The 19,029-nt window shown below is 47.0% G+C and overlaps 1 protein-coding gene across 6 annotated transcripts in view; it reads right to left on the bottom strand.

Annotated features, from left to right (window-relative positions):
- The window catches only part of atp2b1a (ATPase plasma membrane Ca2+ transporting 1a), a 38,902-nt gene that overhangs the window by 3,191 nt on the left and 16,682 nt on the right, over positions 1-19,029 (bottom strand). For 4 of the 6 annotated variants that reach the window (XM_049019209.1, XM_049019217.1, XM_049019199.1 and 1 more), the window contains 19 exons: positions 13,189-13,386; positions 12,608-12,865; positions 12,311-12,436; positions 11,919-12,065; positions 11,171-11,209; positions 9,671-9,826; positions 9,330-9,544; positions 8,598-8,840; positions 7,219-7,460; positions 6,791-7,028; positions 6,409-6,588; positions 6,240-6,327; positions 5,791-5,897; positions 5,117-5,308; positions 4,498-4,711; positions 3,959-4,170; positions 3,765-3,872; positions 3,112-3,300; positions 1,809-1,895 (listed from right to left, as the gene is read on the bottom strand). In XM_049019209.1, the coding sequence (XP_048875166.1) occupies positions 1,809-1,895; positions 3,112-3,300; positions 3,765-3,872; positions 3,959-4,170; positions 4,498-4,711; positions 5,117-5,308; positions 5,791-5,897; positions 6,240-6,327; positions 6,409-6,588; positions 6,791-7,028; positions 7,219-7,460; positions 8,598-8,840; positions 9,330-9,544; positions 9,671-9,826; positions 11,171-11,209; positions 11,919-12,065; positions 12,311-12,436; positions 12,608-12,865; positions 13,189-13,386 (3,239 nt within the window). Of the gene's footprint in view, positions 1-1,729; positions 1,896-3,111; positions 3,301-3,764; positions 3,873-3,958; positions 4,171-4,497; positions 4,712-5,116; positions 5,309-5,790; positions 5,898-6,239; positions 6,328-6,408; positions 6,589-6,790; positions 7,029-7,218; positions 7,461-8,597; positions 8,841-9,329; positions 9,545-9,670; positions 9,827-11,170; positions 11,210-11,918; positions 12,066-12,310; positions 12,437-12,607; positions 12,866-13,188; positions 13,387-19,029 lie in introns of all 6 variants that reach the window. The other 2 variants (XM_049019241.1, XM_049019230.1) reach the window with 2 other exon arrangements.

Below are 19,029 nucleotides of genomic sequence, written 5' to 3'. Positions count from 1 at the left end.
GAAGGTGGCAGTTTTGATCATAATCTGCCTACGAGCGGGAAAATTCTCAGTCCAGGGAAAAGACCGAGCCAGCAGCTCTGGGAGCAGAGGGACACACCACAAACCTCTACCGGCTCGGAAACACTTACAGCTGCGCTTCCCAAAAACCCTTCAGCCTCTGTCCAGTTATTCAAAATGCAAAGAAACCATTCGGGAAAAAAAAACAGAACTCAAATACAGGAGACAAAACTGAAAACAAGGTTATCTATCATCATCATCATCATCATCATGCCAGGGGAATGGGGGGAACAAACTGCTGATTTGGGTGGGTGGGTGGAGGGGGGGGGGGTAAAGTAAATGAAAATAAAAATTAGGAAACCAAACCAAAGTAGTGAGAAGCCAAGCAGATCGGCACTTTCCAGCACAGCGAACCCACATGACTGGACTACACCCATGCAGAGCTTATCTACCTTCCGGTCCACAGCAGTAAACCTTTGAGTATAAGCCCATGTCACATTTCATAGAATCTGAGGAGGGACACACTGCAATCAGCATTCAGTTTTATGTCCCCCATCCCATCATAACAAAACCAGTATTCTGCCTGTATGTATAGCATGGCAAAATGAACAGGCTCCCTTCTGTCCAAAGTCAGACAGGAAAGGTCGGCACTTCCCGGGGAATTAAACGATTGGGACACACATGTAATTTGCAGATGAAGCTAAGAGTCATGAGAGAGACCCAAACTGCGAGCGGCGTCTCCTGGAAAGGAAGCAGCTGTGTCATCAGGGAGCACACACCAGTAACATCCGCCGGTATCCGAGGGGGGCCAGCACTGGCCCCCGCCACAGCAGCTCCTGAAGAAAAGAAGTGCGGCAGTTCAACAGTTAACGAGATTTACTCAGGGCCCAAAAGACTTCAGTTCTTTAGAAGAATCTTCTCCAAAAATTGAAAACTGGTATTTGCGAGGTTAATGCTGAAGTTCTAGCAAAACGGCCAATCCAAATGCAGAATGGGCCAGCAGGGAGTGGGCCGGTAGCTATGTAAAACACCTGTGCCTGCAGTCACAGCTGCCGCTCGCATGCGGGGAGAGGAAGGAGAGTGGTGGCAGGGGGCCGGGGGTTCGTGCACCATGCACCCACAAGTCACTATCGCAGTAGCACATGGGCAATATTTCACATCCACTGGCACCCGAAGGGGCAACATACCGGGGCCCAGTTGAGAACAGCTGCTGAGGGAAATGCAACGCCCTCCCATGGGAGATCGCAGAAGTACAGTGCCAGCGAAGAACAATGCACTGTACAGCCAGAAAACTTCAACAAATCCCTTAGGAATTTCTCGGAGAAACTGTCTTGGAAAACTGTGAGCATGGGCGTATACTCAAAACATTTACGCCATCACATCTGCAAGAAGCCCGCAGCGGTGAGGGACCAGGGCCACGCGGCCACAGGTCGGCCAGCAAAACACCACCCGCCTTCTCAAACCACGTTCTCTGAGAGAACAAGCGGGAGCACAGAGAGAAACAATGGGGGGGGCGGACGGGGAGGGGGGGGGGGTGACAAAAACCCATTTACAGTGCAAGTCCTGGGAACCTTGTCGAGATACACACACGTGTATAGATATAACTATAGACACATACGTTCAGGAGCAATGTGGACAATGTGTTTCGAGTGTTTGTTTGGGAGAGAATGAAAAACGTTAGGCGAGTGGAAGAGGAGGTGTTAATGTCATGCACTAAGAAACACGCACTCACACCCAACAGTGGTAGCAGCAGTGCTGGCAGCAGCGGCAGGAGAACACGCTACATGTGTAGGGCTAGAAACATGTGTTACATCGTGTTGTTGGCTGGCGCTGGAGGGCTGGCGCCTTAGAGCCCCCTGAAAGGAAGTTCCACTCTGGAAAGCACTGACTACATCCATCTGCAAGGAACCAGAGAGTGTGACAGCAGGCTCAGAGGGAGGAGGTGGAGGAGGGAGAGAGTCAAGAGAGGCAGGGACAGCGACAGACAGAAAGAGGTGCGAGAAGAGGGGCAGTGACAGGGACAGAGAGAGATGAGCAGTGACCGGGACAGACAGAGAAAGACAGAGAGAGATGAGCAGTGACTGGGACAGAGAGAGATGAGCAGTGACAGGGACAGACAGAGAAAGAGAGACAGAGAGATGAGCAGTGACCGGGACAGAGAGAGAGATGAGCAGTGACCGGGACAGACAGAGAAAGACAGAGAGAGATGAGCAGTGACTGGGACAGAGAGAGAAAGACAGAGAGAGATGAGCAGTGACCGGGACAGAGAGAGAAAGACAGAGAGAGATGAGCAGTGACAGGGACAGAGAGAGATGAGCAGTGACCGGGACAGACAGAGAAAGACAGAGAGAGATGAGCAGTGACCGGGACAGACAGAGAAAGACAGAGAGAGATGAGCAGTGACCGGGACAGACAGAGAAAGACAGAGAGAGATGAGCAGTGACAGGGACAGACAGAGAGATGAGCAGTGACAGAGAGAGAGATACAGAGAGCTATGAGCAGAGAGAGCAGGTAAGAAACCAGAGACATGTCAGGTTCAGGGAGGAGACAGAATGCAATGACCCTTGGACAGAGCCGGTAAAAGCTCATGTGGCGCTCTAAGCAAGCTTCACCGCTAGCACTGTCCACCACCCAATTCAACTATCTTGGAAGGTATGACGCACGCAGTGCTCTGCGTGCTCCTCTGGAATGCCAGCGACGAAGCTTGCCGGGAGAAAAGGGGATGCTGCTCCCCCAGGAGTAGGCACCCTAGGCGTCTGCCTACATCGCCTAATGGGCTGACCGGCCCTGTCCCTGGAGGGCAGCTCAGAGTGGATAGAAAGCAAGGAGCAGAGAGAATAATGCACTGATTTGGCATGGCCATCGGCCCCTTGGTAAGCTGAGCCCTGCCAGCTCCACCTCCTGAGTGCCATTACACCACTCGCTAAAACACTACTGCTTTAAAATAAATAAACTTTAAAAACTCCAAGACTTGGAGATGCCTGCGCCAGTACCAAGAACCAATGTGGACCTCAGGCAGAAAGGGCCAACAGTACAGGAGTCCCCTAATGTCAAGCTGCAACAAGAGCGGCCAAAAAAAAAGGAGCAGCGTAATCTGCGGTTACGGGGGTGTACCTGAGTCTGGATACGGTTGAGGCCCCTGAACCAGAGGATCTGGCCATGCCGCAGCTCCCGCTCCGCATGGTCAATCTCGTCCAGGTCGTCCATGTCCTCCAGCTCCTCATCCGGGATCTCTTCCTTCTGTGTGCCGTGGCCCGCCGTCTTCAGGAACTTGAGGCGGCTCGTGGGGATGGTGGAGATGACCTGTTGGAGAGGGTGGGAAGAGGGAAGAGTTGTTTGAAAGTGAATGGCATGTTAGAACCGTAAGTATAGCAAGTTATTTTACTTGCTGGAAACTACGTAATGAAGGTGAGACACTCGGCCTGTGACATCAGTCCTAAGCAGATAAATGGCCAGACAGAGAAACGTCAGACCCACATGAGGATCCACACAGAGGTATTACAGGGCTTGACAACAGAGCACAGACCTAGCATACAACAGCTTTTAACTTGTGTAAAGGACCCTCACTATTTGCTACAACTCATCCACCCATATAAATCAGTTATTCAGGCTTCGTTTAATGCCTTAAATACCTTCACACCTGTTGAAAGTCACCCTTTGTACATTTCTAAAATTAAAAGGCTGACAAAATTCCAATGAGAGGTTCAGTAGTGATGATACAACCACTAGAGGGCAGACCTCTACCACAAAAAAAAAGGGAGACTCACTTGGCCCCAGAGCAGACAGCCCATCCCTAGGAAGACACACCAGAGCCACTGATCGATGGACAGCCCCACACAGCTGAAGGGCTTCCCCCCAAACTGGACGATGACGATCTGGAGGAGAGGTACCAAGAGCGCTGGTCAGAAACTAGCTACATCATAAAGAAGACCGCCAGCGAAAAGAAGACGTGGCCTGCTACCTGGATGATGAATGTCCCCAGTACGATTGAGCAGAAGATGATGTTGTTAAAGATGCCATCAAAGACATTCCTCTCGCCATGGATTTTGCGGGCGTTTATCTCATTGAACAGCTGCATCATGACAAAGGTGTTGAAGACGATGGTGTAGTGTTCAGACGGGGGCGCATGCAGGGGGGCGTCACGGCCATTGTCAATGTCAAAAATCTGTTCACCTGTTGAGAATGGGACTGATGTCAAATCCAAAGTGTATGTGCTGGACACAGATTTAGACAGACACAAATAACAGACAGACACGCTTTCTGTGAGATGTGTAGTCTGAATATACCAGGCCGAGTCATAGGTTAGGCAAAACTGTATGGAACACAGAACTGAAGGAAGCAATTAAAATCTGTCTCCTATAACTCAACGCAACAATCATGACAGATTAGCTCAGCAAGAAACAAGAACTATCCCCAAGTCATTTGTAACTTTGACAGCAAGTTCACAGAGCACCCTCCTCCTGTACTTGGCTGCATTGAGCACAACAGACTCAGACTTACCAGCAAACAGTAATGTGAAGATGATGGTAAGCTGGTAGACAGCATGGCCCAGGATGTTCTTCATCATGGTGCGGGAGATGAGCGGTTTGTTGCGTCCGTAAGGCTTCCTGAGTAGCAGGGATTCGGTGGGAGGCTCGGTGGCCAGAGCCAATGAGGCAAAAGTGTCCATGATTAGGTTCACCCACAGCATCTGGACTGCCTTCAAGGGAGAGTCCTAAAAAAAATAGACAGACAACCTTTCAGTGAATGGAGAATATCTCCAATGCGGCAATTCACACCAAAGGCACTGTAGCTGACGGTCTAGCGCCCACATATGTATGTGTGTGTGTGTGTGTGTACACAAAGGTTTAATTCCTGTACTGACTGAGATAACATTTCTCGTTAGGCATGAGCAACACACACACACATTTGTCTTCATATGAGAAAGCAGTTATCAATTATTCCAAATCAGTCAATCAACATCCATGGCACCACAGAAAAATACTTAAAGGGAGCAAGGCAGCAGCCAGAATCTCGAGTACTCAATATCAACATTATTTAATCCAAACCAAGCCTGTCATTAGCTGAGCCCGGATTTACCTGGCCTGTCATTGGCTGAGCCCCAAAGGCTCGGACGTACCTGTGTGATGCAAGCCCCAGTGAAGGCCACGATGACGGCCACCACATTGACGGTCAGCTGAAACTGCAGGAACTTAGAGATGCTGTCGTACACGTTCCTCCCCCACATGACGGCTTTCACAATGCTGCTGAAGTTGTCATCCGTCAGGATGATGTCAGAGGCTTCTTTGGCTACATCAGTACCAGCGATGCCCTACAAATGACAGCACTTTGTAGGTCTCAGAAGAACAGGACAGAGCAGTAAAGGTGCAGGTGCCGTTTCAAAGAGCATAGTGCTTTGATGACTAATGTAGTAATGTGCGCTGTAAGGCTCAGAAGACAAATCAGGCTGTTTTCCTCATACCTGACCTTCGAGTCAGGCAACATGGCATGAACAGCATACCAATCAATTATCAGTGGACTCTCCTATGTAGCTCAGCACATCAGGGATCTGTGCCTATCTTCATTAGTTCGTGGGTTTAAATCCCACGGCTGAAAGAGTAATCAAGCTCCAGGAACACAGGATGACTGCTGTCTGACCCCAAACGCAAATAAACGTAAATCTATTATCAAAATGAGTTTGGTGTGTGTTCAACAGGCTTCTTTGTGTTTGCAGTGAGTGAAGGGTCCTAACTCCAAAATTTTCCCTGTCTCCTCCATCTGCAGTCGTGCAAGAGCATGACAGCAGGAACGCACCATCGCAAAGCCAACGTCGGCTTTCTTCAAGGCGGGGCCGTCATTAGTGCCGTCCCCCGTTACGGCGACGACTTGTCTTTGTTCAGCTACAGTGCTATCGATTATACCTGCAAAAGGAAGGACAAATCAGGCAAGGCCACTGAAGGCCACCTTTCTAAGGCCAGCAATTATTGACTGACTATTGATTGCCATTATAAAAGGTCCCAGTACAACCAAAATTGAAGATCTTTCTGCATCTTCATAAAACAACATCTGATGAAGAGATCACCACAAAAGCTTGAGGCTGACTATTCAGCAGCTCAGCAGGAATTTCTTGACATGAAGCATCAGTCTCATCTGGTCAGTCAAGGTATAACTTGGTTCCCCTCAATCAGGCGTAAGAGATGTGATACCAGAATCTTATTTTAATGTGTCCAGCAGTGCATCTGAGCACAGAGACCCAAAAGTACCTTTGACAAGAGTGTGTTTGTCGGTAGGGGAGGATCTTGCTAACACCCGCAGTTTAGGCCATATCTTATCGATACGCTCTTGCTCAATCTGCAAAAGAGAAGCAGACTGAGTGCCTGAGATGCCAATAGCATGGGTCACTCCACAGGGCATTAGGACATGGTCGCCTACCTCTCCCTTCTCGTTGCGTATCCGCCTGTTGAAGTCCTTACCCTCCAGGCACAGGAAGTCGTCTCCAGGCTGGAGGATGCCACACTTGACGGCGATGGCTCTGGCGGTGTTGATGTTGTCCCCGGTGACCATGCGCACTGTGATTCCAGCACGCTGGCACTTCTTAATGGCGTCAGGGACCTGCGAGGAAGGGTGGCCATCTGTTTCGGTTTGTCACAAACAAAAGCCCCTGCTAGTTGGGGTTGGAAAAAAAAATTCCCCAATAATTTACTGCACTCTGTTCATATTGGTCCGCCAATTGCTGCACAATCTCACCTCACTCCATTGGTCGGCAAGGATCTCACAGGGCTCTTTATTAAATTAGGCTGCTCAAACCGCTCACCTCCAGCCTGACGGGGTCCTCGATGCCCACCACACAGAGGCAGGTGAGGCTGGTGAGGATGTCCGTTTCATTTTCCCATTCAGGCTCCCCCTCAGATGCAGGGAAGTCCCTGTAGGCCAGGCAGATGGTCCTTAGGCCCTCAGAAGCCATGGGTTCAATCACTTTCTTCACCATATCGTCCCGGTCCCTGGGCCGGAACACCTTTGGCTCACCACTCGCCGTCAAGATTTTACAGCACCTGGGACAGAGAACAGCCAGCATGCATCAGGCTACTTGCAAATAAACACACACCATATCTCTCTCTCACTCACACACACACACACACACACACACACAAAAGCTAAAAGTGAAAGTTGTTTTAGGTTTCCGTTGCAAAACATTGAAATCTACCTCAGGTGGGAAAGACTAATAAAAATAATGAAGCATACTTCTTCAGGAGAATTTCAGAGGCTCCTTTGCTGAACATCCTGAAGCTGCCATCAGCATTCTTCAGCACGGTGCTCATGGATTTCCTGACGGAATTGAAAGTGTAGACCTTGTAGAGCTTCTCCTCTGGGATCTCGTTGCGGATTGCTTGGTAGTCCTTTTTTAAATCCAGGACAAAGCCCAGCAAGGCACATTCTGTCTTGTTGCCCACTTGACGAGGCAAACCACCTTCCTTTTCAGGAGACTGGACAGAGAAACAAGGAAAAGCAAACATTTATGGACAACGAGCACATCATAGGGAAGTGTGGATGTGTACCGACCACCAGAGCAGCCCATCATAAGGTTAGGCTTAGAATGTTTAGACCTCACATTACTGTACTGCATGAAGGAGTGGAAATAAAAAAAAATTTGGGTTCAGTCAAGTGGGTGAGATGGCTGGGTTGCCCTCAAGCCATACTGCTCTGCGTTGACACCTGCTATTAACTAGGTGGCACTGGGCTAATAGGCGTCTCATCCAAGTGTGATACTTGGTCTTTGGACATTCGGACACTTGGCCTGGTTGCCTTGTACCGTGTCCGAGCACGACTGTCTCCCATCGCAACACCCCCCTGCTGGTCTGCGCTCACATTGCCCTTAATGTTCCGAGACGGAGGACACTTTCGTCATCACCGTGCGAGTTCTTGGGTTACAGAAAAAGCACGATCGCACAGCACGATGGAGCTCATGATTAATGTCCTTATTTTGTGGTTTATTTGGAGTCGTTCTGGGCACAATATGGGTCCTCATAGTTTTATTGAGGTATGCAATTCTGTGACTTTCGTTATATCAAGCTCCATGTACAAGAACGTGTTTTATCAAATATCTCAGAGTTTTGTGTGCTACATCCAGTCATCTTTGGGTACTCTCATCAGGCGAAATTTCCTGCAGACAACGTTTCCTTTGCTGCAATGATTATTAAATATTTGTCGCTACCCAATCAATTCCTTATGGAACTAGTTCATGTATAGAGTACACGAGCACATATGTGTGCCAGCCACATCACTGATGTCATGTTTGAGTTCCATGTTCGGGCACTGTTAGCGATCACACTCGACACATGACGTGCCCAGATCCAATTAAACCATGGCCATGCACTGTATGGAGCGATCACACTAGTCAAAGAAACTACATTTTGGGTATGAAACGTGCATGGGGATGGTACGGATTGCCTAATGTGAGAGTACACCCTTTGTGAATAAGCGTTCATCCTTTGAGATGGTGCAGTATGGAAACTACCTGCATTGTGTTGTTCTGAACAACATTGCGCAAAGACATTGAGATTAACGGGGCATTGCAGATTAGGTGGAATCCATGGGGTATTCATGAGAGAGAGAGCACTCACCATAATTTTGGTGGTGTATGCACAATTGACACTGATGCCCAGGATGAGCAGGTCCATGATGCTTGCAGGGATGAGGTCAGTTTCGGGAACCCGCCTGTAATGTTTATCAGCCAGGTAGGCCTGAACAACAGTCATCCTGTTCATGGTCAGGGTGCCTGTCTTATCGGAGCAGATGGCAGTCGCGTTGCCCATGGTTTCACAGGCATCCAGGTGTCTCACTAAATTGTTATCCTTCATCATTTTCTGAAAGGAGGGAGGATGACAAACAAAAACAGGCGAAAAATGAACAAACCAGTCTGAGATCCTCAAAGACGTACAAACTGATCTACAGCAGCCAGCATCGACACATACATTAAAATGACTAAAATGGCAGCAGAGATGTGCCGAGTCTTTAGTGTCTTCATCGGTAAAAGAATAAATCTTAAGTGTATAAAGGAATCATTCATCTATCTGACTCATACAGTTTAGATACACAAACCATCACAATGCAGTAAGTGAAATGCCAAACTAAACCCGGGGTAGAGAGAGAACACATTTCAATGCTCAATCAGAAAACACTTAGCCACTCTCTCATATGGACTGGTCAACATCAAAAGGATCAATCACTGAGTGACAGGGACTAAAACACACTAAATGCTTCAGTGTTAAAGGCTGCTAGAATCCCCCATCCCCGATAGCTCAGTTGTGTTGTTCTACGGTAAAACCTGACCAGGAAACACGGCTGTCACTTACTTTGACAGAGTAGGCCAGAGAAATGGTGACAGCGAGAGGAAGACCCTCTGGCACAGCCACAACCAGCACTGTGACACCAATGATGAAGAACTTGACGAAGTACTGGATATAGATGGGAGTGCAGTCCTTGACCCAGGGCAGGCCTTGGATCCAGAAGGTATCGACGACAAAGAGGACCACGAGAATGATGACGGTGATAGCTGACATCACGAGGCCTGAAGAAAACCAGCAAACATGTCCAGGCACACATGCATACACTTACGAAATCCATAGCACGGCCATTCATTTACACAACCTGACGTTAGCAAGGAAATCCCAAACAAGCATTAGTGAAATCATACCTGCTTTCCCAATCTGCACCGCTAGTTTTGTCAGCTTCCCTTGAAGGACAGATTTCTCCTTCTTGGGCAGGTTGGCTTTGCGCTTCTCCTCCATCTCGGCTGCATCCTCGCTGTTGAGCGGCTGCATCTCCATGGCTGCTCCGTCCTGAGGTTTAGCTGGGGACACGTGAACACTAAAGTCAGGCCTGGGGGGGTACCCGCAAGCTCCATGGCCTGTTTCTATCGCGCTCAGAGGACTGTGTGCCTTCTAGAGAACCAACCACAAACACACACAAACTAGACCACAGCATGAACACACACCCTCCACGGGAAGGGAGAGTATAACCTCATAGGAGGAATGAATTTACCTCACTGACTGGTTAGCCTATGGCCTGCCTGGACAAAGCACTACCTCCTGATCGAAATGGTGTCCTTACAAGTTTCTTGGGATCAATACAATGTGAGAGCTTCTATTTTTGCAGCTGCATCAATATCCCAGCGATGAGCGCAGGAACCTTATCCTTCTAGTGCTCCCTCTATGCCCAGAAACTATAGAGCAACGCTCAGGGGAGGGACACATATCCATAAAAAAGAAAGACGAGCAATAGGGACAGAGTAAGCATGGGTGCCTGGTTCATTACCTTCCAAATCGTGAGGTTTATTATCCACACAAACAGAAAGGAGGCCAGCCAAACTGGGTCTGAGAGCAAACACAGTGATGGATACTCTAGCCATGTCACCGTGGTGACACAGAGCCTCTGACAGGGTGCCAGAAGGCGGAACTCTGGCCCAGCACGCTAAGATAACAATTCAGGTTCGCTCCTCCATGATGAAACAAAGGATGTACACACAAGGCAGAGGTCTTGCGTGCATCTGTGAAGGAGGCAGAGAAGCATCCCTTCATGTCTAACAGGCCTCCCACGGGCTGATCGGCCACACACGGGTGGCTGTCATCCGAGGGTCTGCCTGGGGGATGGGAGGGCTGATACGGCACATTCTGCACTCGCATGGCCTCTAATCCCAGTTGGGGGGATTAGCGGCTCCTCCACCAGGAGTGAGCGCAGGGGGCAGGACACTACTGGCCCTGAGGGACCGGCTCAGCATGCAGAACCCTCCACTGGGGAGGGGAGGGAGGCAAGGTAGGGGGACACAGGGGGTGGTCAGGGCACATGTTTTATAAAGGGCTAAGATCTGGGACTATAATGTATCACATCAAACGAACAAGAGAGGGAGGGAAAGCACAGCGGAAAGGAAAATGAAGCAGGCGCTCTCTCCCCACAGACAGTGGGAGCTTTAATCTCCACGTCACTAATCACGCTAACAGGATTGTGCAGCACCTGGCCCTGCGGGCAGGCACGGACGGTGGGGGCACACAAGCATGCAGAGCCCGGAGCTGTAGTGAGGCCATGGGGGGGTTCAAGCTTCACAGAGCCAGTAATCTTAAACAAATCCCAGATTCAAACTGGCACAGTTTTTGAGGCCAAACTGTAAAACAGTGACAAGTCGAAAAGCAGTACTCACCTTTTTTGCGGTTCTCAATGGAGCCATCCTGCTTTTTGCCTGCGAGGTTGGAAGTAGATTTACAAGTCAGTGACTCATCAGTAAGACACACTTTAGTCTATGTTGCTGAACTTATTTCTAGTTATGCAAATGCTGACCATGGCACTCTACAGCAGAACACAGCCCTTTCCAAAAGGAGTCAATAGGGCTGTTTCCCCCCCCAAACTCCTGTACCTCCTCTCATTTCACTCGACATTTTATTGAAATTCTGCAGAGATACCAACACAGTCACTGGAAGTCTCTTTAATTCCTGTGATTTAATGGCACAGGCTCATTAACTGGGATAGAATAGATGAGCACTGAAGATGAAAAAATGATCAATTAACCCAGCCCCCTGTCTACAGCTGCCTTTTTTGGATCCGTTTCCGAATTCCATGCTTCATTCCGGCATTCTCTACTGTAAAGGAATTCCAGTGTAACGAGCAGTTCTGAATAGGACAGGTCTTCCAGTCTGATCCTTAAAGCGTGGGGAGGGGGGAGCACTCAGCACAACCTCAAACATGAACATCCTTCCTGCACACCACCCTCTGGTTAATGTGAAGAGGCTTGTTCCGTTTCCATGACGACGGCCACCCCACAGCACACAATTCCTTCTGCTTTTTCGACCCTTCTCAGCAGCTGCCCCCCAAAATCAGCTGTGCCCACGGCCATCAGTCTGATGGCCCGATGGCGTCCCCAGAACAGATTAGATCCTGCACTTTCTACCTACTTTTCTTCTCCTTCTTTTTTTCTTCTTTCTCTTCCTCCTCATCTTCGTCCTCTTCAGCCCCAAGCAACGTGAAAATGATTCCAGATTGAGAGTTGACCCCCACCGCGGTGACCACCATCTTGCCAGAACCCTCCATGACGTGGGTTCCTGTGGGGGAAGCGAGAAACTGAGGTGATAGGAAGAATGAATAAATCCAATTGTTCTGGTGATGATTTGGAGTGCTGGAGTCCAGCTGCACAGGTTTGAGTACAAAGTTAGATTTCTACAGTCTGTCTTCCAGGCACACTGGCTACTTCAGAAGCCATCAGAGTACGAAGGTTTCCCGGAGTTAACCAGGTCACAATACAAAGATGAATGCTTTTTAGAGAGGGAGAAGCACAGGTGATGGATACCAGACAACAGCATGGGGTCCTTGTCCTGCGTCTTCTTTACATGGTCCGATTCCCCCGTCAGAGAGCTCTCGTCAATTTTGAGATCACTTCCCTGGATCAGCACGCCATCTGCAGGCAGGAGGTCACCTAGAGCAGACAGGTATTCATGTCTCAATAGCATTAGACACCATTACTATGGCCGGCTGGTTTCCATAAAATACAGTAAGCAGGTCTTGCCTACATTAGTTTCCGTAACAATTTCATCAGCCTTTCGTAAATGTAATTAACTTAAATTTGGCTGGGGAGTGGGAGCAATACCATATTTGATTTGTGCAATGTCCCCTACGACGATCTCAGCCACTGGGATCTGGATGACTTGGCCACCCCTGACAACAGTGAATTTCTGCTCTTGTTCGATGCGGCTCTGGAGGCCCCTGAACTGCTTCTCCTTGCTCCAGTCATTGAAGGCAGTCACCAGCACCACACAGATGACAGACAGAAGGATGGCTGCTCCCTCAATCCATCCCGCCTCAGCCTCACCCTCATCCTCCACACCACCTGCCGCCGTGCCGCAGTCTGTGGTGCACAAACACGGGCCGTGAGCAGTCATCTGCACGCCTGGAGGAATCTTGCACACACCCACACGCTGAGAGCGACACACATACACTAGCAGACCTCTACCGCAGATCACAGGTGTCAAACTGACCATCCGGCGATGTTTACTTAAATCATGAGCGATACAAACCCCCCGGGACGTCACTCAGAGCAACACACCCACACACACACACACACAACAGGAATTCAGGAGCACAATGCAATGTCCCGCTCATGGCAGGAATAGGTTCACACCCAGGTCATGAGCAGACAATCACAGAGTTAAACAGATAAAAGGTGCTTACGGTCTCTTTCCTCATCTGGAGGTTTATAAAAAGAAAGGCCTAAAGAAACTATGGCTGCCACTTCAAGAATAATGAGCGTTACGTCCTGCAATGCCTCCCACACTAACTGAAGGAAGGTTTTTGGCTTTTTTGGAGGTATAAAGTTCATTCCAAATGTTTCTTTTCTCTTGTCGATGTCGGCAGGGTGTCCACTCAATCCTGGGGGGGAGAAAAAAAATATATATTTGTTTAGAAAATTTCCGCAAGTATTTTTACATAATGTAAAAATGCAAATAATTCTATATTTCAGCACAACACTAGGAACCAAGGTCCTCTAAAAGACAGGGATAACATACAGAAGAAAAAAAAAACAGGATCAAACAACACGTGTAAATTAGGGGAAATCTGAGTTTAAGACAAACATCTGACAGTGATGCATGGCATTTCTATACATCATGAGGCTCCTGACACACATACATGGCAGAACGCGGCATTTGCAAGACACGACTCAGAGGGCTTCAGGTAAGGCCACTCGAGAATAAAACGCTTTAATTAATTCTGACGACAGCCCTCTTCAGGATACTTTATATGGCGCGACGCCTGCCTCTCAGCAAAGTACTCCACATTACACATGAAAAGTCATAGTGACCCTCTACTGTATCAGCACGGATCTGTGGCCATTAAGAGTCACATGATTAACAGGTCACAGAGCACAGCATCCAGAACTATATGGGTGTACAGGCCCACAGCCTGAAGGACAGTGACACAGCCAAGAAAATGAGACCTTGTTACACACGATACACCATTAGCGGCTGGTGTAACCTAAGCTCCATAACGGCACCATTACCACATCTGACAAGCTGTAGAAACTGCTCCAGAATGAATGTTTTACGTACTTTCATTCTATGAAATGTGTCACTCACAGACCACATCAATATCCCTTCCGCTAACCGAATAATCATTGCAAATAAACCTAGCAGTGTTACTGAGGACACACCAAAGGCAAAGTGCACGAATGTAAATGCCTTCACAGAAATACGAGTACTTGATCTGACAATCAGACATTGTCTGCATGACAACATGAATAAGACAAGAGGTTTTTCCCAGTAATCGATGTTTGCCCAATTATTGTTGCAGTCCAAAACAAGACAGCAATATTTTCCTCAGAATTGTGAGCTATTACAAAACATGCATATACATACATACACACATACACACACACACACTCATGTAATGTTAACGCTACTGTGCTGTGCCAGTTGTTCTGGCTTGATTTAGGACTGGGCGATATAGCGATATTATATCGCGCATGCTCAATAATCACCAAGGCTTCAGATGACAAGCAAAACATTTGGCCAAATGCCAACTTTTTTGGTATTATACAGACATTTATTTACACCCGCAATTTGTTTAGCAAATTTATAGTATGACTAAAATATTAACTGCGAATTGTCAAAAGTTGGCAAATTCAGCATATTCTTGTTTAAATAAACGTGTCAGGTTTTAAACTGCAGAAAGTACCACCACACCACCAACGTCTTTTTACCTTGTTTATCCACAAGATTAAAAAAAAAAAAAGGCTGCTGAGCTGTTTTTCTTCACTGACACTGTTTCTTTGGTATACCAAACAGCATGATGTGGTGTGCTCTGCTAACCAAACTTAATAAAGATTACTAAGTTGTGGGTGTCACAAAACACATCTCATTAATATTTTAGCTGTACTACTAACTCGCTTACCAAATACTGGGTGTAAATAAGTACCCGTATAGTATCAAAAAGCTGCTTCGCCTTTGATCTGAAGCCCCGATGATTATTGCGCGTACATCAATATGATATCGCCCAGCTCTAGTTTGACTGCACAATAGTAAATGTGTCTGAAGGGTAGATTAAATAGTCTAAGTGGAATCCAAGACGGACATTTGTGAACTGAAAGCAAATTGATCTGTGAGATCAGGGCCAATTCCCAGTCCTGAACAATACAAAACTTGTATGTTACTCCAATTAAACAGATTTTGGCACAAGTTCAGGTCCTTCTGAAACATGGCATGTGACTTTTAGACTTGGTCATTTTTATTTTCAGATATTCTTTTCAATAAGAGATTATATTATGTACTTTGAAAGTGAAAGGCTGTTTTTTTAGGAATGGGCCGATCCACTTTTTTTCCAGTTCTGATCTGATTCTGATACACAACTGCCAATACTGAGTCCAGTACAAGTGCTCTTTTTGCTTTAATATTTTGATATAACATATACTTCATATATGAATATTTTTAAACTAGTAAATACAGATGAAAAAATGTATGCCAAAGAAATCTAATTAGGATACTAGAAACATATACTGTTCCCTTCGTTTGTACATCTTGCTTTAAGCGTGAGGCATTTTACAGTTCAATTTGAATATCTTCCAAGCGAGGATACGCAAGTAGTGAATGCTTAAAATACCCCACAATCTCCCACTGAATAACAGTGTCACTTACACGTCACTGTGATAGCAACCACCCCTGTATCAAGATGTAGCAAGTGCACAAAACAGCCCAAGCTAGCGACTCCCAAATCATCCACTGCTTTTTCATATTACTCGCGCTCTCGCTCAATTGCATGTGTTTTTTTTAAATTGAGATTTTCCCGCTAAATTATACTTCTACCTCTCTAAACTTTGTTTTTACAAAGGTTGCAAATTGGTGTGCTACTAACTGCTGTCAAACGTATAAAATACTCCCTGATCGTCAGTTTCTGATGTTCTTATCGTTCATCTTTTCTTGCGCTCCTCCTACTGTGAAGGGTATGCGCATGACGTCACAGTAGGTGGAAGTCACTGCGCTGATACCCAACTAAGTAGTAAAAAAACTGAGTGGCAACATTATAATTCAGCTTGAATGCCGCAAAAAAAAAAAACACATCTAAAATGGGAAAGAGCTGCCGTGCGATTGTACAAAAAAAATTTTATATGAAATAGGAGCTCTTTTTTGAGACTAAGTATCAGACGTGGATCGGTCACATATGGCTAATACTGGATGCATCAAGTAGGTCTGATAACACATTTTATTGGTTCTGTCAAGAAACTATACCCATATGCTCCTCAAATAACATTTTGGTATACAAGCCTTTAGCCTTTAAGTGGTTTTCACAATTTGTTCCCAGTGACACTGCATTTCTAAATATTTAGAGTTTTTTTTTTAAACATCTCTCCAAATACAAAACACTCCTATACAGTATCTCATTCTTATTGGAATGATACTGAAGCAGAATCAAATAATTGTTAGCTTGTGAATCTGCATCAAACCGAATAAATACATAAGTGCCCAGCCCTAAATCACCACACCTTATCTTCACATCTTCAAAGTTGATAAGGAGCCCAAAGAGAGGCTAAGGAGAACTGCAGGGGAAATTCCCTCAAACGATAAAGCTCAAATACACCATTTCAGCCATTCAGCTTGTAAAACCCACACTGCTACCAGGTCAGCATCCCAGTGGGAGACCAAAATGAAACCTATACTCTGTCAACCCCTGAAATCAGCCACAAGCTTACACACATCTGACTGTACAAGTGTGCACATTTTTTAAAATTTCCTAATTACCATTATGCAGTTATGTTAGGTTATCCCTAGCTGTGGTGAGGAGCATGAATTCAGTCAACTAGAGGCTTGAATGCTGTGTGATGAGTGTCGCAAACAGGAAAGGGCATGGTGGCTCATGACCACTTCCAGGAACAGCAGTGTGGGCACTTCACGGCACATACATAGAAGGGGAGTGCCCCCAAAGGAGCCCAAATGAGCAGAGCACACTACTTTCACTTGTTCATTAGTAAAGCTTCCTCGATCCATGTAGCGTGACACCAACTCTTCTTTTCAGAAGTATCTGCGTGAATCATAAGTTTCATTTCCGGAGGCACATGTCACACCACACACTGCCAAGCTCTCAGACACGGTCCAGAGGCTGAACCAGCAAACTCTGTGCAGAGAACGTATCAAAGTGGGGGAGGCAAGATAGCCCTGGTCAACAGGCCATGATGTTCTGAGGAACATGCGAGACAGACACAGACTGGGGATTCTGAAAAGCCTGTAGGAAGCACAGAATTAAAGGAAGCCAAGAATCACAGCCCGCCCCCACCCTGGTGGGTGCCCAGGCAACTGGCCACTACCAGGACATGAAAGCACGCAATGGAACTTCCTGTTAGAGAGCTCAACAGCACTGCTAGGCTTGCAGGGAACAGCAGTCAATGAGAGCTGTGCGGCTGTCCGGGTCATACAGAACCCTAACACTAACAGATAATGAACAAGGGAAAAGGTTTCCCCTGAGGATTAAATTAAATATCAAGTAGATATAGTCAAAATGCAATTGCTTCTCTGTTATATGTTCTGATGCAATAAATCAGCCTTTGTGCAAAGGCCTGGTCTTTCACCTGTGTTGCAAGCAGACTTACTCTGTGCTTCCAGAGACTGCCATCGATTAGACGATTAATGAAAGCAGATGGAAGAGATAAATATTAGCATTGGTGGAACAGACAGGAACAGATGAAGAGGATGGCAAGCTGAAATAAAGAACGAGAGAGGGGAAGAGCTTTAAAGGCGGGAGGCAGGAGGGCAGGGGCCCAAACAGAGAGGGACAGACGCGCGGACAGTAGGCAGCCTGTAACAGAGTCACATGAGGATGTGCGATGGGACAGAGACATGCTGCCATGTTCAGTAATTGGGGAAGAGGGGGTGTCACACGCTCTCTCACTTCCCGCAGAGATGAAACGCTGATGAGTCAACTTTTATCGCTTCAGCAAAGGCCAAAGGTTTATCCTGCACTGCTGCTTCTGCCTGCTTGCTTTGATTCCCAGCAGGACCAGCAAAAACAGGCTGATAGGAAACCTGTTTGTCCCTCAACTACTTGATTTCATGTATTAGAAAATTAATAATTTGTTTATAACATTCCCTCACAAAGTACTATGCTGTAAAGCGGTGTTTCCCAATCTGGTCGGGGACCCACAGATGGTCCTCATTTTTTGCTCCCTCCCTGCTTCCTGTCAGATAGTCCACATTTTTGCTCCCTACCAGCTGGGAGGCAACATAAGCATGGTTTGTCTGCAGGTCCCCAAAGAACAGATTGGGCAACAGTGATGTAAAGGACATTCACACTGACATATTTAAAAGGGACATTTCCTACTGAAATATACACGGTGCCCATTTATATGGACAAGAATTTCCTACCACTCACTTCCAAGGCCTCAGCTAGACCATGACCTCACACCCAAGCTACTCGTAACACCAGTACTCAAAAGACAAGGCTGGAAAGATGTTGGTGAAATCAGCTAGAGCTTGCTGTTGATTAGACTGTGGAGTCCCTAAGAAAGCTCTGCAGCAATGCTTACTTTCATCCAGCACCTTCGGAGAGGAGAGAGCTGTTCCCTGAATGTGTTACATCCCCCAGTGAAGCCTGTGGAGTGCACAGTGGGAAGCGGGTGGATGACAGCATGCATGTCAGAAGACGAATGTGCTAATCACCAATTTTTCAGAGCTGCCATAAGTGTCTGTGTCCATCACTTGGTGAGACCAAACCATGAGAGAGACTCTACTACAGGCCTGAATATAGGCCCGACACCTCAATGCAGCTATACAGCATGGTGTTAAAAGGCCAACATGAGTCACTCACACCCAGATAGCAGGTGAGCAGTCAGTCACAAAAGAGGTGAACTCCACACACAATCAAAGTTACAGAGATGTTTGAGGTTGGTAGGGCTTCAAGTTAAACCGCAACTTGCTCTGAGCATTACATAAAAACTTGAATGCCTGTCTACAGTTAGTTAGATAGAGTTAGAGAGCCATCTCAACGGGGGGGGGGGGGCTGCCATAAGTGTCTGTGTCCATCCTCTTATGA

Source organism: Brienomyrus brachyistius, chromosome 1 (genome assembly GCF_023856365.1).
Source record: "Brienomyrus brachyistius isolate T26 chromosome 1, BBRACH_0.4, whole genome shotgun sequence".
Taxonomy (NCBI): domain Eukaryota; kingdom Metazoa; phylum Chordata; class Actinopteri; order Osteoglossiformes; family Mormyridae; genus Brienomyrus; species Brienomyrus brachyistius.
This window is presented reverse-complemented; position numbering and strand designations above follow the sequence as displayed.